Genomic DNA, 25,353 nt, shown 5'->3' on the forward strand with positions numbered 1-25,353 from the left:
GCAGCATGACATGGTTAAAAGTGCTAACACCAATACTATCGGTCCATAAAGATTGTCAGTATATGCCATATGAGAAAGCACAAAGAACTGAGCTATATTTTTGGTAGTGACAGAAACATTTACCGTAGTTTTAAAAAGTTATTTAAGGACCTCAACTTACCAATAAAAATCTAGTTGCTATCTTGTAGCTGTTTAGTTTAATGAGATGTGCATTTTCTGAGGTTTGCAGAAGTACTAAGATACACACCTCCATCCTTAGATACCTAAAATCCACTGGACTAGGGAAGACTAATATTATTTATAACGTTCACTACAGTTAACAACTCTTCTGTAACAAGGTTCCAGCATTATTAAATTATTTAGTTGTAACGATTGTGGCTTCAGTAGCACTCCACCCCCTGGGTTTTTAAACACTTCATATATACTGTCAGACTTGATGAGCTCAAGGTTTTTTCCAACCCAAAAGATTCTCTGATTCTATGATAAACGAACTTGTAAGTCCCCACAATAACATTTCCACACATGTAAGGCAGTAGGCTTATGCAAAGAAGAGGAGAAATGCAAACAAAACTGTGAGGGTGAACAAGAATTCTTCACCCACAAGCAAACTGTAGGCAACATTAGGGTAATACGCTGCAAGTAACTTTGCATCAAATTGAAAGCACCAGGGATGTATTATTAGTTTGATACACTTACGTAAGTTTGAATTTAGTTAGGCCAGTGAGGATGGCAGCTGTTTCTCTTAACAAAAGTAACAGTGGAGACTTAACAGTCAGCATGATTCTGTCTCCCATCTTTCATGTTGTCACCTCAAGGAGAAGCTGTGTTCCTTGTATCAGACATGGATCTAGACCCAGCATCTGCCATGGGACAGAAACATTGCTTCCTCCCTATTATTTTTATATCTAATATAGATTTCTTCCATAAAAGTGTAGTCTTAGTGTAACATCTTAACTCAAAAGATCATGAAACAGGTAAAACTTGGTATGATAAGGCTTCTACCATAAGCAAGACACATCCATTAGCTTATTATCAAGAACGAACTGTAATCCATGAAAATACAGAGATATATTCCCCTAACGGTGACAGCCTTCCTGGTACAAGGTTTTATCTTATGTCACTGCAGCCTACAGTAGCTTTGTTGCCACTCTTTCATTCTTTAGGTGATTGGCAGTACAAGAACTACAACTGGAAATGTAGACTAATGGCAGCACAAAAGAAGGAAAGGTAGTAAGCGAGTTAGTCTGAGGCAATGAGACGTCAGCCCTGACTACATTTCATCACGATCCATACGAGCTTGTATTCTAATCTGTACTCTGTGATTTAACTCTTTTTCCTTAGGACTTTCCTCACCTTTCCACATAAAATTTCTGACGAAACTAGTGCACAGTCAGGGTAATAACAGCTAGGAAACTGTCCTTAGAGGTTCACTGCCAACCTGGAAAGATATAAATAGTATGGTCCAGGGCTTTTGGTGCTGTTCTGTTTTCTCCTTAACGACTGTGAACTAGAACTAAGAGTGTGTTTCTAAATCTCAGAGACATCAAAATGGAAGACTTGGCATGCCAGGGAAAGGTGTGAGAAAACAGAGAACAATATTCTGGAAGACACAGCAGGTCAGTGGAGATGGCAGCAAGCAACCACACAAATACATCCTGGAGAAAAGACCAGACAGGCAGTTCACAGAGGGGGATCTATGGGTAATAGTAAATCAAAATAAACCCCAACAATGGTTGCTATTGAAACCCACACATATTTAAATATGAGTAACACAGTTTACATTTAAAATATTTATTTCCTGCTTGCTAGTGGAAGGTAAGGCTCAGCATCCACTGCATCCACTCTTGAAAGCCATACTTTAAAAAAGATATGAATTGGCTGGAAAGAGTCCAAAGTAAAGCTTTAAGAATGACCAAAGGTCTAGCAAACATATACCATGAAGAAAGACTTGACGGAACCTGGATGATTTACTGAAGACAGTAAAGACATTATAATGGTCTACAAATGTAAAATACTGCTGCAAAGAGGAAAGGCACAAAGTGTTCCACCACAGACAGGAAAAGAGTTAATAGCCATAAGGTGCAGTAAAAACAATACTGAATTTACTACTAGGAAGGTTAAGTATGATGATAGCTAAGCACACCACAGGTTGCCCAGGGAGGCTGTGGAACCTTCACCAGGAGAGGTTTCTGAGAATAGGATAGGCAACCATCTATCCAGACCGGTTTAAATACAACCAATTTGCCTAGAGGCAGGACAATGGACAAGATGACCTCTCTGTCCTTCACAGCCCAATGCTGTACATTCTGTGAATTATGAGAGAAAGATTTATTGTTGAAAAACAGTACAAAGTTTATTTACTTTGCCGTTTACAAGGACAGAACCCTGCCTCAACTTCGAGCATACTGTAATATTTAATAATTAGGTTGAAGTTTACCAAATAACGCTGCTGGTATAATCTGACTTTGCTAGGCTTTAAAATACAGCAGAACCTCTCTCAGCTATCATTAGCAATTATTCTCAAACTCAGCATGTCTTGGTATTAATTTGAGTGAGAGTCCCTCACCACACAGCAAAGGTTTAGTAACAACAAAGTTGCAACAGGACTTTACCAATACTCAATCATGTGTATTTACTGGTGTGTTATTGCCTCTACACAGAACAAAAAATGAATGTAAAGTTATGAGAGTAAATCGACCAAACACAGCTTGTGAATCAGGATTACCGATTGCTTTATCTACACTTTTTAACCCACTCACTCCTTTAACGGGCAATTGCAATTGTCATTTATAATTGCTCTTGTCATTGCTTATATGGTTTTCCTACACAGGCAACAGATCAGCCATGCTGTTGTATCAAACCTGTCAGCACAGTGCCATCCTGTCTCCTCCTGTTATCCATCAAATATTCTGGTTACAGGTGCTAAAAAAAGCCCCGATCCTTCATATATCACCTACACAATACAACTATCTTGCCCTTTAACTTACTATACTCTTCTTTACTTTCATGGTGGAGGAAGACATTACATAGTTTATTTAGAAGATACGTGGAAATGCGATCACCTGCAGTTAATAATGATGATCATTATGCAAATTGATAACCATGCTTTTCCTTAAAAAGAAAAAAAAAAATAAATCTGTCCATTTCTTATCTACGGGACTTTGTCTTTTTATGGCTATTGGTAGGAATGATTTTTGTCACCTGTTTTTCTACTAGAACCACATCTCATATCAAGGCATCCAAATATCTTTGAAGGTCAGGTCCTGTGTGTCTGAATACAGACATCTGAAGGGGAAGGATCCTGAAGGAAGTGAAACCCTGTTTCTCAGATGTAACCTATAAAAGTAGAATTATAGAAGTTTAGTTATGTTAGATACTGTATCATGGTCAGATTAAGCTGCTGCTAACAAGACGTTAGCTGTTTGAAGATACGCTTTTCCTCATTGCTTATCATTGTGTGAAAGATGTTACAGCAGAATTGACAGTTATAATGTATAGCTTGCTAGCTGTGAAATAGAAAAGCAGAACACAGAAACGTGACTGATTTGAATTGTAGGAAAACATAATGGCCCTTTGCTTTTTGTGAAAAAAAAAAAAAAAAAAAATCTCAGAATGTAATAAGTGAAAGAAAAAATTAATTTTCCCCACAATTTAAAAGCTAATGTCTTTTAAGCATGTGCCATTCAGGAGAACCAATATTGCGTATTCTTAATTTTTGCCAGCAACCTTCAACAAATGGAATGCATGGTAGTTTGCTGTGTTGTCTGAAATATCTGCATGCATGTGTAAAAATAACTCAGTACTATCAACATTAATTAAGTTCTTCGAATACCAGTTCATGAAGGGTAATCTATCTTGCAAGAAGGCTACAGACACTTAGTTATATCTGTGTTACAGCAGTCATATCCACAGCTCTAACTTTCAGTGCTTTATTTTGGATGATATTTTAATAAATTGATCTAGTAAATTTGGCTAACAGTGCAGGTGGTGATTGTGGGTTTTGTGCTAATTTGCTGGCCACAGCAACACAGAATTCAGTAATGTGTTGTGATATATATCGATGAAACAGGATACAAAGGAAAATAAAGGCAGTGAGCCAAATTTAAATTTACAGCTCCAGTTACTGAACAATTTACAACACAACTGAAATTCTGCTGTTTTGTATATCATTACGTGCACAGCTATACTATGCTGCATCAGAGAAATTCAGCTTTATGCCTAATGTCATGTAAAGCCAACTGGCTAATATGACACTCATACACTCTCACCACCACTCTGGGTCACCATGGGTTGTCCACAAGCAGAATAAAAGATATTCAGGGATGAATAATGTCTTCATACCCTGCTGTATGTCTCTGCTGCCCAAGGTGGGTGCAAGTGCCTGCCAGTGCAGGGGGCAGGTTCAAGGGTGGGTGGGTAGGGGGCCTCTGAAGCCATTTTGGCCTCCAACAGGTACATCTGTGCCTGGAGATGTCAGTGAGCTCTCTGTGATGTACTGAGATTACTGACAGAAGTAAATGTCAAGATCTGAAACTGGCTAGACTGTAGGTTATATACAATGCTAATATGGAATTTATTAATGTCGTATGCTTTCTGTTGGCCCTAAAGGTTTTACTTTTCAGAAACCGATGATAAATACTGTAATGTAGGTCTCACATTTTTTGCTGTATATTCAAAATAATATTCTGTGAAGTATCATGGTGTAGCCTGCTTCAAACAGTCACAACTTAACTCCTACAAGGTCAACATTTAAACTTTGCAAAATCACATTTCTTGGGAGTACAATTTCACCATCCACGGCCAAGGTAAGAATGTTACAAACGCTGCCACAAAATTTCCTAAATCTTTTGCATAACAGCCAAATATGCAATGCTGCGTAAGAAACATGTGCTGCAAAATACGTAATAAACACATCTACCTTCCAAAATGAATTCTGAACTTCATTTAACAGTCTCAGCCTATTAACAGGTTGGAGAAAAGGCCAACCATTAGATTCATCATACTAAGGGCTCAAAGACCTAGAACACAAAGCCTTGGCTAAAAAAAAAAAAATAAAAAAATTAAAAAAAATCATTGTTATCTCCTGCATTTTTTAAAAATGAAAAATGGATCAGATATGAACAGCTACATACTGGAAATTGTAGTGAAGGAGGATCATGCTCCTGCTCTGCCTTCTTCAAGGACAAGGCAAGGTACGCTGACCTCCGGACTCTTCTTGCACTGAACGGGTTATGTACAATAATTTAAAAAGCAACTCAATGATTAGAGCTTTGAACTTCATCTGCCAGATGACTGACTAAGGATTTCAGAACTGCGATAGCATTCACTGTTGGAAAGTCACTAAAGCAAAACAATGCGGGGATGATAAGGGAGTTGAAGGTGTCATTCTAGACACAGACTCGATGTCATGAGGGTGTGAGCTTACACAGAACCAAAAATCCAGGTGCTGTCCTTCATTCATCCTCCTTTGGTGAAGGGATTAATTTGAAAATTCTGGAGAATAACAACATACATAATGTTGTTAAAGCAAATGAATGCCTTAAAAAGATTCCTATTGTACATGTGGCAAGTGCAAATCCTCCAGCAGCCAAAGTTCAGAAATGGAAGCAATTCCTTGGAAATTAGTTTTAAGAACTGAAAGTTCTTTGGGATAAATCTGAGGGGAAGGGGAACAAACTAAGATTATGAACACAGCAGAGCCCTTGCATGCATTGCTGTTTTGTAATGCCACAGTATTACACAGACCTGACAAGGCTGTGCTGTAAATAATTGTGTAAGGCACTATCAAGCTAAGCTACCTATAGAATCCAGTTTGGCTAGCCTAACACCAGTGGTTTCTTCCTGGGTTTCAATAGTCAGAGACCATTTTTTCATGTCTCTTGTAGATACAGTTACATTGGCAGGTGTTTGCTGTCAAGCATAGCTTTAATTTACAGACTTTTCATGGAAAGGCTGTGATGCAGCCTTCAGCATGATGTGGAAGTGGAAGACACGTCTTAGTTCTATAAAGCCCTGATCTCAATGTTGGTTACATATGTTCACGCTGCAGAAAGACATCTTGGTTTTTTTATACCTGTTTATGAAACAGCAGCAGCTCGGACAATAACGTACAGCTCAGCCGAGCGTACCCTGACACCCCCAAGAAGAGGTCCCAGAATTAGCACTGTCCTAATACGACTTGAAAGGGGGACATGAATGTTTTTACAAAGTACCTAAGCATCTCTCATAAATTAGTGAGGCAATAAATAAGCAGCCTTTTATGGCAAACCCTGCAAGGAATGGTGTTGTTAAAGCAAACCAAAGAGGAAGAAAGTTTCCCTTGTGCCTTCTGATTAGCAATATAAGCCAGAGATCAGATCCAGATTCTGTGCCACAGTGTATTTGCCTTGGCACTGCAAATTGCCCTTGAAATGAACTCGTTGCTAACAGAAAGCTTGTGCTACAGCAACTGTTCTGCCTACTGCTCTCCATGATTAGGGATCGCAGTTAGGACAGATGAGAAATGAAGTAATTAGAAAAGGGGATTAAAACTCTGTTTCAGACCTACTTTGGAGCAGGCTTAGTTGAGCATTTTTTCATCCTGTACTGTATATATTCCGTAGCAATTTTGAAACCAGTATCGTTTAAAAGTTAACATCTGCTTAGCTGGTAGCACCAGATAAAAGATTTCATTTGTAGCGAACAGGCAAATTTGTTACTGCCCCAGTCAATAGCTATTGACTTGGTAGAGCTCTTCTGCTTATTATAATCAAATCCTTTTCGTTTTCTGTTCAATATTCAATGACACTGTAATGGAAGGTACTGCTTGCAACCTGATGCCACATATATCAGCAACTGCTAGAAGTTAATGACTAATGGTTACAAAGAGGAAAGCATGTGCTAAGGACAGCGTTAGACACCTATTAATCAAATTTACTGCATCTGATGCGCCTTTATATGTTAGTGGCACTGTAACGCACATCAGATAAATAGTTTCTGCTGTTATTAATCTAAGTTTTAACACAAAACACCATTTAATCATGCTATCATTACATAAATAATTTGGCTATGACAAGATTCCGCCTGACTTTTACAGCACACCTTCTCATTATGGGAAATTTCTGTCCTGTGTTGGCTGATGCAATCCTAGATTTAGGATTTAGTGAAATGCGAGGTAACTGTTCTGCTTCCAGCTAAAGCCATGTTATTCTCTCAGTACCACAGATGGGGCAGTATAAATGCAAGGCAACATCCTAAAGATAAACTGGCAAAAAAGCATCATAGTGGCGTGTATGTGTCCATTGCTCAGCCTGCCTGCCAGCTTCTTTCCTGCAGCAGAGCAGTACTGCACAACTTTGTCCTTTACACTTTCTATAACTTGCACTTTCCATGCCTTAGGGTGAAATTTGTTGATAACTCATGTATTTTTTCCATTCTATAATTATTGCTGTATAATTGTTTTATTTTTTAAACCTGCCTGAGCCCAAAATAATTTCTTTCAAACTTTGTCTATGTATTTTATATCTGAAAGAGATGCTATTTTTATAGGACAGTATGACTTTAACAGTAACACCTACAGTTTTTATATTACCTCTATGCAAACTTTCCAAAAACAATAATGAAATTTGTTGACTCGTTAGAAAAAAGTGGAACTGCTGCTGATGACTTCTTGACTTACAGGTGTCTATAATCACTTTTCCTGTAGAACAGGAACAAAAGCTCTAATGCTGGAGCACTGATTTATCTGTTTCTGTTTTCAGAATGCAATCTTCATTTCTCCCTAGACTGATGAGACATTACAGAAAGAAAATTTATAAATGTGACAAAGACTAAACAATCAAGCCTTTGCCAAGCACATGATATCGTACTCGGTGTGCACCTTCTCACTGGATTTAAAAAATGTTCATAAATCACAGCCATCAGCCTTTTCCAGAAATGAGACAGACGCTACTCGATCCACTGCATGGCTCCTAGTCATACCTGTGATACTGGTGCATGACCTGCCCATGCTGGTGAAGGCTGCTGGAATTCAATTGTTGCTGTGCTGCCCATTATGAAGCAATGAGCTAAATTCAGTGAAGTTCCTACATATTTACATCTCTTGACAAAGATCTCTAATGCTGCTCAGCCAGTATTAACTTGTGTTCTTGTTTTTTTGTCAGTAGAGCGGTTACTGGCAGGAGAGCGATGGAAGACACTAAGCAATATTTTTCCAGAAGTCTTCAACCTAATGGATTTTGTTAGTCTAGTAACCAAACATTCCTAAATGATAATGAATTTATCCTTGCAATACTGTGTGAAGAAGAACGGAAAGATCCTTTTCATTTTTAGAACCCCAGAGAGACAGATTTGAAGAAGGTCATTCCATATACCTACTGAAACCCCATTCCAATGCCATGAGCTCAGGATCTATACTTTCCTCTTTGTTCTAGTAAATTGCATTTTCCAAACAGCTTTTGACATCGTAACAAGGTGAAAACAGGAAATATTCCTAAAATATTGATTGTATTTATGTGACGGTAAGAGGACATCATTGTTTTATACACACAAAACTTATCTTTAAAAGAAAAATATAAGTACTGCATATCAGCAAACAACATGGCTTAGTTGAGGCAATGATTAATTTTGAGAAGAGTATCACTTATGAGTCTTTTAATTCATTACTGAAAAAGCTGGCATTAAAGAAATTACATGCATGTTAATAAGTCTTTTTGCTTAATACTTAAGTGATAGCTAGATATTTCAGCATTTCAGAAAATTTCATAACTGCTTAAAATGCTAGATCTCAGAGACAAGAGATTATCTCTTGTCAGCTGCAACAGGTATAAAGAGTAAGACATTTCATAGATTATTTTGGAATTTTAGTGAATCATTTGCAAGTCTACAATAAGTTTAAAAGAGGTTACATTTTATTTCTTTTAAATAGGAAGTTGATCTCTTCTGATATAAAAATCGGCAAAACACAACCAAGTAAATAATGAGTGCTTGGGGGAAAAGAAAAATATAGCTGCTCCCTTACAAGACAATTTGACTTCGTTGTCCACTTAGTTAACGTTTATGGTTTTCTCTGCTGTATTCCACTTGCCTATAAGCAAGCTCTACAGTCTATTTCATAAGAACCTGTAAAGACTTTATTTGAATGAGGAGGATATTTATTAAAATATAAAACCAAACCATATTAATCGGAAACAGATAGGCTATGCATTTCTTATTATGGTCCCAAACTCTGCGGTATCTACTGCCACTTTATGATTTGGATAATTACTGAGAATGACAATCCATCTTGAATGTGGAAGTAATGATTAATTTGATAGTAAATAACAGAGGATGTGAAAACCAACAAAAAAACCCTATTAATAGGAACTTACTTTTTGTAACAACTCCTTCAAGGCGAATTATATTTGGGTGATCAAATTGTCCCATGATACTAGCCTCTCTCAGGAAATCTCTTCTTTGCCTGTCCACATAGCCACCTTTTAGAGTTTTAATTGCAACAGGTATCTCTCTTTTTCCTGGTATCTTTAGACGTCCACTGCATACTTCTCCAAACTCACCTTAAATAGATAAAAATATCTGTTAGATCATTCACAGTGCCTGAAGAACTACAGTACAGTTTGCATTGTTGAACCTAAACACCACGTTTTTTGAAATAACCTTCAACAGCTGTCTTAAAAGCTGTCTTTTTTAATAGATCAGGGTTACCTGTAGTTGTCAGCGAAACAAGAATGCAAAAATATTGAAGAAACTCACACATGCAATACAAGTAGACAGAGAAATAATGGGTAGGATATTCAAGTTCCCAAGTTTCATCGGATCCCAGAAAAGCGAAGCATTCATCATGACTTCACAACAAATAATGACCTTTCCTTTGTGCCACATCACAAGATCATGGGGACTTGTACTTTGACTGCAAGAGCCAAACCATCTGCCCTTCGCAGCGTGGCTCATCTTGCTTTACTGACACTTTGAGACGGGGATCAGTATGTTTGTGATATAACTGAGCATGCTATGAGTAAGGAATGTAATTGTAATGATGACAAAATATCTATCTAAAATATATATTTATAGCATTATCTGTCTATAGGGGTTGTCATGCACTAAGACCTACATGAAAAGAAATGCCACAAGAATATCGGAATACCTGACTATCGTGTGATTGTAGAAAGCATTTAAAATGTACTTTATGCTGTTATGCCCCAAAAGAGCAATTGCACATGATTTATTTAAATGGGCTTACACACCTACTTGAAATTAATTACATATTTCACTGTTAATCCAGCCAAAGGCCACCAGTTTCAGCAAATCAGGGCTGAGCTGAGTAACGAGAGGAACCTCAAAGCTTGCTCCACCTGATGTTTTCCTGTGTATGTAAGGGCCTTTGAAGAATGCATGTCGCCTCGCATTTCCTATACACATTTACTAATTAAGCTTGTATGGAAATCACAACTTTCTTTTGATCCTGAAGCCACTCAAAATTTATATAAAGCCCCTACCAAATATACCCTGGATGCCTGCAGGTCAGTTTTCAATGGGTCATAATCCAGTAAATGAAAAACAGTGTTTGCAAAAATGTTTCAAAGCACTTCCCAGTGCAGGGTACGTCTACAGCAAAACTAAATTCTCTACCCCAGTCATTTTGGAATCAGAACTTTTGAAAAACAAAAAAACCAAGTAATGAATAGACATATATTTAACTGGAGGAAATAATTTGTTATCCCCTCCATTGGGTGCTGTCTGGATTAGTTGTCCTTAGACTTTAAGGACAGAATGAAAGAAAATGAAATGAGAGCTCTGTCCTGTAACAGTGTGTCTTCAGACATGAACCAAATCTAGAAGAGAGAGGCCTTAAAGGCAGAAGCTTCCTTAAAAAAATTATATCTCCCTGATGTTATAGGATTAGAATTGATATTGTCATACAGCTTTTATTTTATTAGGTTCTGCTTCTTCCGCTAAAATAAAACCAGGTTTTATTAGCCAATAAGGTCCAGGAAGAGTGAAGGGATTAAAAAACCAATTTTACAGCTTGCCTTCCACTTCAAAACAGAGGTGTCATCAAGTGCAAGAGTACAATTAACAGATGCTGAACATAACCTCTGAATAAACCAGCAGCTTCTCAAACAGCTAACAAAAGCCAAGTGTCCTAGGTCTCCTTTTTACCAAAACCCCCACATTCATTTTATTTCTACTTAATTTCCCAAAATAAACCGAAGCATGCGCTTCCCTGAAGGAGTGTGTCATCAGACTAATGCTCTGGGAATCTTTTGGCAAAAGGGGAAGCTGCGTTGGGATTTTCCTGTATGATTTTGCCACTTTAGCTCTTAGAAGGCTCTCCTTAAAAGTTTGTTTGCCTGAGCACTGCCACTGGAAAAATACTAGCTAATTTGGACTTCCAAAGTCCTACCATAAATCAAAGTCATGGAACCTGAATGTTTTGAAGGAGACGTGGTATATCAATCTTCTGTTCTGTGATATATCCGGCAGGGCTAGAACACACCTCTAAAGCCGTGACCTTATTGCATCTTACTGGCTTTTGGAACTTAAATGCCTGAAATGAGAAAAATTTCCAATTTCTTTCTCTTGATGAAACAGTGAAAATAAAAAATACTAAGGCCTTAAAATCCAGATTTTTAATGAGATTTCATGATCAATATATCCGCAGAACTGCAAAATCTTATTTCTGAGAATAATTTGGAAAGCATAGGTTATAGAAGAAATTGTTTTGCTAGTATGAGATCATACAAGAGTACTACAACTTCAGAATTTCATAAGTAATGGCACTCATACCTCAGGGACTGTAAAGGGCTGTTCACCAAGTGTTTTGAAATGAATTAAACTGAAGGAGGCAGGTGAAGGATTTACAATCCCAAGATTTATCATCTGTACAACATCCAAAGCAGGGGAAGGCACATTGTGTTTAGGAAAGGTACGTTGTGTCTTCTCCCTGACCTATTTTTTTCCCTGTTTTTGAATGTGGGATTTGTACAGTTAGAAAGAAATTTCACTCCCCTTGGATATTAGGATTCATAAACTGGTGAACATAGAGACTAACAGCAATTTTTCTGTGATGTAATATCAGCCAGCAAGTGATCATCAGCTCACAGAACAAACACCTACATTTGGAAACCTGAGGTACGTTTAACTTCTAGTTCTGGTTTAGACTAGATGGAGATCAATGATATAATTTAAAACACTGAACTACTTAAACTGAGAAAGGTCTTGACAAAATTTCATCCCGGAGTATTTTTTTCTACATTTTTTTTTCCAGATAAAGGATTTTGAATGCTTTTAAAATCAAAGGGGAATGTGTTCAACAAAAGGGGTTTTTAGAATGTAAGAACTGAAGCCTCATTGCTCAGGTTTGACAATAAACAAGACAAATGTTGACCCTGCAGCAGTAAAGGTTCATGACCGCATGTGTAATAAGTAGAAGCTAAGAGCCAGATGTCAATGAAGTCGCCATCGTTCCTTGCTCCAGGGAAAAAGCTAGTGATAACTAGAGAAAAAGGCTCATTGAGAAAAAGAGTTCATTGCCTGTTCAGTTTTAATAAAGTGTAAATAATCTCTGGTTTAATGATATAAACCCTACACGTCTTACTGTATGTTATACAAAAAGAAGCTAACCGAGCAGTCTAGAAGCTTACTCTACGCAAACCCTGCATGCCTCTTCTCATTCAGTCATAACATATGTGTTACTTAAAATGAAACGGGAAAAGTCGGTCACTTTGAAGTCTGATATGCTGATATTACAGCACGGGATCAAAACAAATGTCTTACAGACAGTTGCTGTTGATAGAACCAAAAGGTGACAGCACCAAATACAGTTCAACTCATTTCTCCCCAGATTTGGTCATTAGGCCTGTGGGAGAACTGGCAGAAGATTTAGATTATAAAAAGAATATAGTGTGTCCTCTGAGAAACATTGAAGAGTTGGCCTCTTCCTTGAGTTTCAACGTTTTAACAAAGAAAATAAGAGGGTAATAGTAACTCTTAAGGACAGATTTGACAAAGTACCTCTGTGATATTCCTCCTATGAAGAGGCACAAAGAGCAAGAAGTGATGGGGCAGAAAAAAAGTGTCATGGACAGGACAAAATCAAATGGTATGACAATATGTCCGTTAGTGCAGCAAGCTCAATATGAAAAGTGGCTGGAAGGGACCATCTGAAGGAAATCTACAGCCATGTATAAACGGCAAATTGTGGGAACCAGCAGGATGATAATTACCAAACACTTTAAAAGATAACTTGGGTAGAGAGTTAGGTAAGCTGAAAAAGGAAACTAGAAAAAATACTTGCCTTTGAGTGTCAAAGCCATCTGAACTGCAACTAGTAAATTGTCAAGACCTTTTGGACATGACTTTTTCCATTGAAAAACCAAATTGGAAACTGTTTTCAGAAAAAGATCAGTTTCAAAATTACTTGACCAGAAATGCTAGAAAAAAATTTCAAATATTTGCAATGTTCCACTTTGATATTTTCAAAATGAAAACTTACAGTTCTTGAATGGAAATAATTTTTCTTTTGAAAAATTAAAGTTACAGTAATTCAAAATGAAAATCATTGATGAAAATAAAATATTCAAACAAAACAAATTTAAGAAATGCAACTTATTTCACTTCAAAGATTTTAATGTTTTGTTTCACTTAGGTGAAAATTGTAAACATCTTTTAAAAGTAATTCTATAATAAGAAATCCATTTTACATTCTGTTGCCATGTTTAATACAGAATTGGAGAGAAGGCATGAAGAAGGTTTTAGGATTGCTGTGAATTATAATGATATGTTGTGTCCCCCAGCAGGTATCAGAGAACTCTGTCAGAATTTGTACTCTCTGTGCCTCAGGTATGGTATTTAACCTCTATCTTGCCTGCATGGAAAGGGGTTTAAATTTCATTGCAACCAGTTTGCAAGTCCTGCTAGGCAAATATCTTTGAAGATGGCAGATTACCCAAGTAATTTTAGAAGATAAAAAATATAAAAATAAAATATATTTAAGCAGGCAAAATTCACCCCCATGCATACAAGAAAAGGGCCAGAGAAGCTGAGTAAAGAATTTTCATAAATGAATTAAGTTGAGAATAAGGACACAATTTTCATCTGAACTAAAATCAATAAGCTCAATCCTTTTCTGTCGTACTAAACTGCTTTGAAATCAGCAGTTATACCAGTGCTGAACGTAGTTCAATGTGCTTTATAATCTAAGACATCAATATCTATAGTATGTCTGAAGAAAAGGAAGAAATAGAAGAATTGGATAGGATGTTTTCTGCAGAAGTCAGCCCTCTGGCTGCACAGTGCCAGCTACATATTATCTAGCTTAAGCAATCAGGTAAACTCCAAAGTACTCTAGTGATATGGACAGCACCGTGAAACAGAATTTTCCCTACTTTCAGACTGATACTTTCTCTCCCTGTTTGTTAACAGACCTGGTTTTATTTCTGTTATATTATTTGCATGACATTTTCTAGTGCATAGAACACTTTTCAGCAACACTGGAGTCATTTCCATTGCTATCAGTGTAGTAATGTATCATGAATTGAGGAATCTCAACTGAAAAATACCTCTCCTTTCTAGAGTGACTATGATATATGAATCAAGCATGACATAAAAAAAGGATCACAGTGCATTATGCCTTCTGATATTAATTTTCCTGACAATGCTTGCTAGTGTGAGTTCTTTGGTGGGCTCACTATGAGCAAATTAATATAATTTTTTTCCCACTGACCCCCTTCTACAAGATGTAGTTCTGATTTTTGCAGTCTGTGAAGTATTTTTTTTTCTTGATGACATTAGAGTTAGACAAAATAAATAAGGTTAAAAATAAAAAGCATTTGTGTGTTGGCATTTACTTAGTAAGTAATAAAATAGCATCGTTAAAAGAAATCCCAGAATGGATAGCTCAAAGATGGGCATTGGTGTATGGAACAGTAATTTTTGCTATTGAAATAAAATCACAGTGAAGACAAAACACCTGTGTAGTCAGTATTAGAAGTGCCTTTAAGACAGCAATTTACAAAACTCAGTCACTCTTAATACCTTAAAGACACAGGGAAACATCTATACTGTGTGAACCGAAGATGGGTATAGTGTTAATGTCTTTCACAGGAAGAAATTAAATTTCAGAGCTGGAATTAGAGCTCAGGGTTCTGTTTTTATGTTCGTCAAAATTTCTGACAGAGACCCTTTGCTCTCCCACCTTCCCTTTCTGTTGGGGCTGAGCAATGACGAATGCTCCCCAGCCACTGACGGCGTGTGGGTAACAACACCGCGGATGCAATGCACCAGCAGAACTTCAGACACTCCTTGCCAGTCTAGTTTTTGTTTTCATTTGTTGTACCTGTGCGAAGTGTTGGTGGAGCTTCAGAATGACACGTTGCTCACAAGCCATGCACTGAGATCCACTCGTTAGGTAAGTTTGTAAGGCCTTTTTCTAGCCTTGACTCTCTCAGTCCTCAGTAAATTACAGCTGGTTCAAACAGACAGCAAGCAATCTCAGGATGTGGTCAAGAGCAACATGCCATCCACCCTAGATGGTCAGAACACAAGTTACATGCAATGGTTTTACAAGACTCTGATCTTTACAAGTATTTCACTTTTGTTGTGTTAACCCCAAAAGTGTATTTTCTGTCACCACTGAGCTGCCACCAGGACCTTTAGTGAACCCTGGACAGCAGCCACCGTGAGCCTCTATTCCTAAAAAGTCTTTCCAAAAGTGAAGGTGTGGGAACACTTACACAGCACTCTTGAGTAGCAAAACCTGACAATTAAACCAATGCTAAGACAAGAGGATAACAACGCACAGGACAGACATGCCTATAAGCATTGCATATTAGGAAAGGGTAAGATCCCTAAAAACACACAGGGCGTGTTATCACCTTTAGCACAAAAGGCCAATATACATACAGGATTCTTCTGACACTTACTTTCAAACAGATGTGAAGTGGCCTCTATCCCCCATGTGATGTTCTGAACTGAAGGTAAACACCCCCTAGATGAGAACAGGGTCTAAAACAAATGTTCAGGTGTCCCCACCACACACTTGGACAGACAGGGATGTAACAGGAGATCCTGCTGCTACTTTTCTCATTCATCCTGCTTCCCACCTCTGCATCTACACCTTCCCGTCAGATCTTCCTCCTTTCCCTCTCTGCCAGTGATCCTTCTTTGCACAGCTACAGGAAAGCCTGTCCCAAGCCAGCCTCTCCTTTTCCCCCTTGTCCTCCTCCAATTTTCTATCTAAGAATATTTTTTCCTCAGTCTTCTATATTCTGATCTTACGTCCTCCCAGAAAGAGACTCTGATCTAATCCCCCTGTCAGTGACAGAGAACAATACGTGACACTAGCTATGGCAAATGCTGAGTGACACGGTGCTTTGAGTACATTTGGGACAAAGTTAAAAAAAAAAAACACAAACCAAACAAAACCCCAACTAAAACTCTAACCCTGCCTAAAAAGATGATAAAGCTAAAAAAGATTTGGGATAAACCTATCACTTTGGAGAATCTGCCTCTCAAGAGCTCCTTATTTGAATACACCCACATGTGGAACATTAGCCAAATGTAATACTTCATGACCACCACACTGGACAGTGAACTGGTGCTGTCAGAGAAATATGCCCCTGTTTTGTACTATACTTGACCACCTGCATTATCCTGGTGACTTGAGAAAAGCAGTTTTTCCATGCCCAGACATTTTTAAAGTGGGTATACATTTACCTGCCCCAATAACTCTCTCAATACGAATTCTTGAAGGATCTATCTCCTTTGCAAACTCATGGACAGCAAGAGATGGGTCTTCATACGTGTCTGGATCAATATATGTTTTGATTCCTGGGAAACGTACTGCAAGAAAAGGAGAGAATACTAGGAACCAAGAATTCTTTGACACTCATGCACTGTAACAACATGGTATTTTCTCCCTGCTCCACACCCTCCCCCCCCCCCCCCCCCCCCTTTTTTTTTTTTAACTAGACACTTGCAAGTTTTGGAAATAATATATTAAATCTTCCACATTTAATATTTCAGAACCCAAAAGAAGAGCGTAACGACCCCAAATTACTAATGCTTGCCACCATTTTCACAGAAACCAAGTGCAGAATCCACATGAGTTGTCCCCATTTGCTGGCAGCACCAGGGCCTTCAAAGACTGACCGAACACAGACTGAAAACATTTCCTCTTGTCCTTCAAGTGGCTGTTTTAGGTGAGGCTTCGGAGACATTAAAGAGCTGGGTGTTATGACTCCGTAGACAGAGGATGGGCCTCTGCCAACTCAGAACTTGCAAAAGCCATGGCTGAAGCTGTAAGCAGGTTCCTGCTGGCCCCTGCTCAGATCTCCTGGGATGCTCCGGGTGACTGAACGCACGGCTGCTTCTTGAGGGCTGCTGCAGTGCAGTGTTACATTAAATATCCCTTCAGCGTGCAGTGAGAACTGATAACCAGTGTTAGTGTAAAGAACGGTGGAAATACAGTATTAGGCGCTCCGAATGTTATTTATACCTCTAGTTACTGTTGTGTTGGCTGTCTACACAGGTCCCAGAGTTTATCCTGTCCCACAGGAACAAAAAGCCAAATGCCTTTAGAAAACTCAGTCTTTGGTATTCAACTGATAAGATGTGTCAAACTCTTAAGCTGTTTTTTGTCTCTGTCCCAGCTGAACACAAACATCTGCTGAGGTATAGCATTTCAGGCAGGAAAATTTAGAAGACAACAAAGTTTCTGGAAACTTCTCCATAGGGAAAAATAACAGCCCTAGCTAAGTTTTAAAGAAAATACTATTTTGGGTAAGATAAATTCCTTTTTTTTTTTTTTTTTTATTTTTTTTTTATTGTAAGCATTTTCTTTCAAAATGCTGTTTAGTATTTTAGTCTGAAGGGGCTCCTTAGAGTCTCTCCACTTAGCTCACATCCTTAAGGAATGTTTCAAGTACAGCTGGTAAACCTGGAAAATGCAGCAGGTCATGAGAGAAAGTATGAGCTCTGAGCTGGTCACTTGTAAGGGTGTCTACAGGGATGCCAAACTGAGGGTTCAAAGATATGGGGAAAAGCAGATCCTCAGGACTAACAGTGATTAGTGCCAAAACAGTTTACATTCCCCTTTGCTGCTCCTTGGGCAATTTAGGCAATCTGTCCTTTACTTTGAAAACAGTGCTTTCTAATTCACTCCTTTCATTTGTGGGCGGATGCCTGAACAATCCTTTTGCCAAAAGGGTCCAATCTTTGAGATCATTTTCTCTCAGGATGGCTCCTGGAGGACTGTGCTGCTTTGTTCTCTTCTGATCAGCTGGAACAACCAGACAGCCAGGTGCAAGACGAGAACAAAAATATCCCAATCCATTTACAAGGCTTCGATAATTTGTGTCTGCTTCCTTGGAGATGGCCATGGCAATAGTGGGTTGGTGCCAGATTGCTTTGGCAGGCTCCAGCAAGCCATCATTTCCTGGCGTGGCTAATATCCCTTGTGTTCTTGAGTACAGCACATCCAAGAACTTACGTTGTTTCTCTTGGACTATCTGTATGGAAATTTTTTTAGGTTGCTGCCATGCAGTGATTAAGTTCTGGAAAACTTTCAATCCATTAACAGAAGCTGATGTAGATAATGCATCAACTTATGAGGATAAGAGGAGGGTACTGCAGCTGGGTCCAGAGAACCTCTTTTAAAATAATTAAGTACCTCTCAGCCTTCTTCCTCTTACCATTTCGTAGCTGAGTCTAAAGCAGCTCATTATCTGATGAACCTAAATGCATTAGGTAAAGAACACATGTTCAGGACACATGAGTGTGGCTGGGCATCATTAATTAGTATGCAACAGCCATTTGGGCCACTGCTGAGAGAGTACATGCACCATACAGAAACAGGGAGGACACCAGACATCATGGGATGTCATATTACTGGCAAGATCACGGGTCCCATTCTAAGTCCCTTCAAAGGGTTTATTTCCTGAAATCATCCTCCGACTCACAGCGAGCTCCTAAGGGAGAGAGGAAGGATGAACAGGAGATGGTTTTCTTCTGCACACAGCAGAAGCATAGGATGTAAAACGTGGACATGACAGACCTGGGCAGAGGTGACGCTAAACAGTGCAGGGTTTGCAGTGAGGCTTTTTTTTTAAACAGCTTCAGCCAGTCTAGGAGAGGTTACCATTATACTGATCACAGCAGAGACCCTGCAGCCCCACATATTGTTTCAAGTTGAGATGTTGGATACCAAATCTATAGGCACTCAGCAGTCAGGTAAAGATTGCCGCTAACATGACGGAGGCACTTTTGGAGGTGCTGGGTGCTAAGTGTAAAGGAGGGAGTATTGCCGGCAATCCAGTCTATAGCTGTTAGGGCAAATCACAGAAACTCCTGTTTATCCTTAGTTCTATGGAGCACACATGAGTACTTGCCCCCTCCAGTCTGATGCTGAGATAACTGGAAATGAATGAGAAGCCTCTGAGATGAAGCTACGTGTCAACATGAAATACAGTCATCATTCACCCTGGCCTCAAAGACACTGAGCGAGGCTTTTCTCAAATGCAGTCACGGTCTCCAAGGTGTATATCAAACTTTTCAGCAGAAAGCTTTCTGTCGTCTTTCCTTTCTGATCATATTTGAAAACAAATGACAAACAAATCTTCAAAGGGAGTATCCTTTATGGGGAACTGTGCCCTTTTCCTTGACAGAAAGAGTCACTTGGCTGGATATAGTGGTGTCACCTGAAAAATGATTTTATTTCTGGTGACTTATCTTCTGCCTTGATCATAGTATTTTGAGGGATGTTACAAGAAATGGCAAAAGAGTTAGTGCCCTTTTTCTAATACTCTTTGAATAAAGACTTTAAATATCTACTCTAACATAACAGTAAGGCTAACAATTTAAACTAAGTAGCTAAACCAAACTAAATAAACGAATATACTGCCTATGGGACATTGCCAGGATATTCTCTCACTGTACTGATCAGTGAGCAAGAACACGAGGGAAGACACCACATTCCACTTTTAATTTCTTGGGTGGCTGGAAGTGAAGATCCCTAGAGCCAAAGAGAACTGGATATAAATGAGGCACATAGCAACCAAGAGAGGAATTTTGAGGCAGAAATTCAATATGGTCCAGACCAGCTGAGAATTCAAAGAAATATACCTGAAAAACTGATAAATAGTATTAATAGAATACCAAAAAAACTTATTAACTAGAGTGAATTCAGTGAAATTGTTCAAGAGAATATAGAAATAAATACCCTTGAGGGTGCAGAAAGTAAAAAACTATTCAAATAGCCAGACTAAACCATCAAGGGCAAAAGCTGTACAGAAAACAATGAACATTCTTCATTTAAAACGTGATACAGATATTCTGTAACTCAGTGCTGAACTACTTACAATGTCCGTTTTGCAAATGAGCCCTTCTTTTCTCTTCAGATTTCATTTTGGCCTTTATGTACCACTGGCATCTTTCGAGAAAAACAAGTGAGGTTTTAATTAAAACACGTGTCATACATAAACCGAAGGTAAATAAAGTTTTATCTGCACTTTTATGAAAGCCAAAATCTTTGCATTTGGAATATGCATTTATTTATTAATCTAAAGAGAGAAATATGCATGAAGAACTACAAACAGATTAGATACAAATAAAGATAAATCATGGTTGAATGATTAGTATGAAAATGACTACTTAATTTCAAGGCTTGATCCAATATTTTATTTCCAAGTTCGACTCCTCCAAAGAATCCTTGTATTTTAATCAATCATTTCCCTGCATTCTTATTTGCATACATTGGTTTTTACTAATTATCTTATTAATTTTCATATCCATAGGGTCAAAAAAGCTCATATTTTCTTCATGAGGTAATAGTTTCTATGACTTCATCATGTTTCATGAAAAAAGGAAATATTTTTTCCCACCAGGACTGCTTTGTTTTTCCTTTCTTTTCTGAGTAGCTCTGTTCAGTCTGAGCCAGGCACTGACTTCTTCTGAGACAGCAGCTATCCTATACGATAAACAATACGTAGCCTCCTATGTGAATACGATGATTTAACATATGACTGTATGATTGCTATAAAATCGCAAATCCTTGGCAAACAACACAAAACTGTGGACGTTTGTGAATTGTTAGTGACCTTACCTGACAGTGCAAGGGTGTGTTGGAGAAAACTGCCACATGGCAAGCTCTCAGGTTGCCTGTAACGAAACCCCCCAGCCTGGCTACTGCCTACATGTGGGACTGTTAATGCTGATTTAGAGGGTCACATGATAGGAGCAACTGTTTCAATCAAGAAACCCCCAAATACTTGCTTTTGGTCTTAAAGCTCATTCTCACTCACTGAAGAGTTTAAGAAGTATGACTTAGAGGGAAATCTGGGCTAAGGGCTGGTGAGGCACTGACCCTGGTGGGGAACAGCAGTGCGTGCGGACATGTGCATCGCTGTACAGACATTCAGTTTTAAGACCAGCTTGAAAGAAACGGCTGGCCTCTGTGTGTTCATTACCAGCCTTATAAACTAAACTAAACTATAATTATAGATTGTTTATCCAGTAAAATGCTAACAATGGAGACATGAGGAAAATGTGAATGTACCCACCTCATTTCAATGGTTCATATGAAATACTGAAGCAGAGTAGGAACACTCATAAATTCATTTATTGCTACAGATGTGAAGATGAACACCAGAAGGCAGAAACTTCTGAAGCTCATGGTTATATACACTTATGGAGGGAAACAGCAACCGGTGGCTTCTCAGCTTTGGTTGGAACCTTTAAATTGCACACCAGCTGTTGGGACCACTAAATAGGCCAGTGCCATTTTTAGGACCCGATCTACTGCTCTGTAGCATGCCAACTGCCAACAACACTGAACTCAAGTTCTTACGCAAGGGAAAGGTCAAAGAAACAAGGCTTTAACCCTGTCCAGTCCTCCTAAGTATGCATGTTGCCCCAATTTGACTACAGAAGCCAGCGAGTAATCACCAGCAGAGGAGTCTTCCAGCTCCCCTTTCCCCGCTAGCGCTAGCTACAGAACAATCAGGGAGGAATGATTTCTGTAATGATAAGAACAAATCACACTGAGCTTTAAGCTTGCGTTGCCTGGCATTTAGCCAAGACCCCCATCTTGCTGCGCATCCTGCGCCTCCAAGTCTCCGTCGCTTTCATTTTTCTGCCTGCAGTCGACAGCCACGCTCCCTCCTTGCTCTCGGTGGGTAATCGCTCAGCAAAGTGCCGAGGCAGGTGCTCACTTAACCCAGCCTCTCCACTGTCAACAGGCTCATCAGCAGCCCTGCGACTCCACAGCTCATCGAATTGTTAATTCTAAACAGTGAAGCAGAGCACGTCTGTAGGGTACTGATCCTGTTTTTCCAACAGAAATTTGCCTCCAGTCCTAGAGTAAATTGAGTATTTGTTTAAAATTTTCTTGTTCTGTCTTCTGTGGAATACACTCTTACCACTGCATTTAAGCAGCACTTCAAAATGAAATCGTATCTTACATAATTGAAATGGTTCCATTGAGTAAGATGTTAGAAAGCTAAGAGAATCTCTGATATCCTTAAAATTAGCAGACAAGAGGAATAAATGCAGAAATAAATCTATTTCCATATATTTTTTTAATTCCTGAGTTTATTGACCTTTTTCTAAAGGAAGAGTTTGAGTTATGTTCCAGGATTCCACACGATCATTTTCTTCGAAAGTTTGAGTAATTCCTCTCTCTTCTGAAAGACCCTACTGTTTGTCAGCGTTTGTAGTAATCACAGGAATATTTGCTTAGCTTCTAAGATTATCTAAGGTCACAATGTGTTCCAGTGTTAACTGCTCCCATTAACTTCAACAGAATGTTAGACTTAAGTGGTTTTATTATTTAGCAGACCGAGCATTAATTCCATAATGGCAGCTACTGTAGTGCCATATTTGGTTGCTGGGGTACTGCAAATAAAACCTCCAGCCTATACTGATAGGACTCCACTTAATTTTCAAATTAGAGGTAATGCTACACCAACAAAACAGAAACTTCATTACAAACCTGAAACCGCAGCACCGCCTACCGATACCAGCCCTGCCCGCGGTGACTGTTACCGCGTTCAGAGGGGTCAGTGTAATGTGTTTTCCCTAAGGACAAACGCAGGCTCTGAACCAGGACAGGAACAGCGCGGCCTCCCATCCCAGCTCTGGATTTTTCCTGGCCCCAAGGTGGGCAAGAAGGAAACTCCACGGAGACCATTCCTCACACAGAGGTCATCCACCGGCTGTTTTATGGAGAAGAGTGTATAGGGGAAGAATGTAGACAGGGGTCTGAGCCCACGTAAGCCCCTACGGAGCCTGCAGCAGGAGCTTGAGCCCAACTCCTTGGCTCGAAGGCCCACACTCTGCACATACCAGTCTGCTTTTAGCCTTTCTCGATCCACGGCAGCACCGTGGCGCTGCTGATGTCTCACAGAGGAGATGGGGACATAATGTCTTTGTCCTCTTAAATTCTGCTTTGCTTCCTGGTGGAAGCAGGTAAAGTCCTGAAATCCCACAGGAGACACACAGAAGCTCAGTGAAAAAGGAAACAAGGCAGCATGGAAGCAGCTACGCCTGTGGGAATCTGAGCTCCAGCAAGGACTGATGTTCCAACTCAATGTGCGTTTTTTAGCATGTCCGATTAGAATTTGTGAGTTCCCTAAAAACCTTCACTGTGTAATTGAACGTGGCATCTGCCCACTCAAATCAAAATGCTTTTATGATCCAGTTTCCATAATGTCATTATTTGATCCTGATCAACACATCAATTGAAGGAAGGATGACAATCAGCACTGTAGTGAAAGAATTGTAAGTAAAGAATCAGGGTAGTTACAAAAAATAATCATTGTCCAGACTGGTGAATTCCCCTGTAGTAGTGCTGCAATGTAGATTTAATTGGCATATCTTTAATGCAATTTAAAAAAAAAAAAAAAAAAAAAAAAGAAAAGCCCAAAAGCAATAAAACAGGACCTTCAGAAAGCTATTTTCTGTTCACCAGTGGTATCACAGGCCATAGAATAATTTTGAGTATTTTTGGAGTAAAGTTTTCCTTGGGTTAATTTCATTACATAATTCCTGTATTTTATCTTAATAGATGCAGGAATGAGCATACATACATAATTTTGGAAGTGCATATAAAATAGATACATAATTGTGTATGATTTTTCCAAACAAATTTAAGGTAGGAAAAGTATTGAAGAATTGTTCACTCAGTGCCTTTAGCAAGCTATGTTGCCAAGGCCAAGGCACCAAAAATCCCAAGGTTACACCCTTCAAAGCTTTGCAACGGATAGTTGTAAGATTTTCCAAAAAATACCATAGTTTTTTTGGCTTTTGTCTTCTAATGTCAGAGCCTTGGGGATGCAGGTACATTGTATTTTTAAATTCTTGCTCTGTAGGCAAAAGGTCCAGAAACTTATTTTAAAAATAGCCAAGCTAGTTCCCAATTTCACATAATTGCTTAGCATCCCAAACTGGGTTTTTACAAAAAAACAACACTCACAATAGAACTACGAGTATAAGCAGTGTTGAACAAAGAGGATTTTCACCTCACTATGTCTAAACCTTATTTTAGCATTGTAAACATGGTTTAATGACTTAACTATTACTCTTAAATTCTTAGGCTTGTATGACTCTGACCCTGACTCAATGAGACCATTGTAGTGTTAATTACCTCCCAGTGATCAGGAAGAACAAAGTGAGGATGACCAGGAGAGTGAATCCACCAACAGCAGCAGTGGCGATTACAAGAATCTGTCCCTGCTCTGCAGCCATATCCGAAGCTGAAAGAGAAGCACAAAGAAAAGAGGTTGAAGTTCCATCACCCAGGGTTCTTGCAGAAAGGGTGATAACACTTCAGTGGTCGAATGTTGCAATTACTCTGTACGTCAGATGCGAACATGCCTGTGAAGTGAAAAACGGTAATCCATATCCCAACTACAATGAAGGGGAGAAGATGTTTACAGTTTTTTAAAATGAGGAGCTGGCATTATCAGACACTTGCAAGTTACAAAAGTTTGAGTGTGACAGGATTTTGGACACAAAACTAGAACATATTTTTTCTTTAGCTTTATTTAGATTAATCCTATATCTAATTCAGAACTTTTTTTCCGTCCAGCTGTCCCAGTGAAGCCAGCAGCAGGGCTGTGTATGTAAGAGAGATGAAGCTGGGTTCAGGAGACAGCAAAGCAGAAAAAACACACCTAATGTGTAGCCTCACACACCCTTTTGTATGTCTGGTGTTTAGTTTTATTGTCACAAAATGTGTATGGTTTTATCTATAACATGCTCTGGTGATTTGCAACACTATAGTTGAAAGAAAAGACTGATTTTCTTACACCTTGTGTTTTTCTCTCTGCTTTTTGTATGACATTTAGGAGTTAAAAAAGATCAACTGAAATTATCCAGTCT

At 38.8% G+C, this 25,353-nt stretch overlaps 1 protein-coding gene across 2 annotated transcripts in view; it reads right to left on the minus strand.

Moving 5' to 3' along the window:
• EPHA6 (EPH receptor A6) overlaps positions 1-25,353 on the minus strand; it is a 516,780-nt gene that overhangs the window by 101,380 nt on the left and 390,047 nt on the right. For both annotated transcript variants that reach the window (XM_040583021.1, XM_040583020.1), the window contains exons 8-11: positions 24,617-24,725; positions 20,334-20,404; positions 16,693-16,818; positions 9,348-9,533 (exon numbers count right to left, since the gene is read on the minus strand). In XM_040583021.1, coding sequence (XP_040438955.1) covers positions 9,348-9,533; positions 16,693-16,818; positions 20,334-20,404; positions 24,617-24,725 — 492 coding nt within the window. The remainder of the gene's footprint in view (positions 1-9,347; positions 9,534-16,692; positions 16,819-20,333; positions 20,405-24,616; positions 24,726-25,353) is intronic.

Source organism: Falco naumanni, chromosome 2 (genome assembly GCF_017639655.2).
Source record: "Falco naumanni isolate bFalNau1 chromosome 2, bFalNau1.pat, whole genome shotgun sequence".
NCBI classification, from domain to species: domain Eukaryota; kingdom Metazoa; phylum Chordata; class Aves; order Falconiformes; family Falconidae; genus Falco; species Falco naumanni.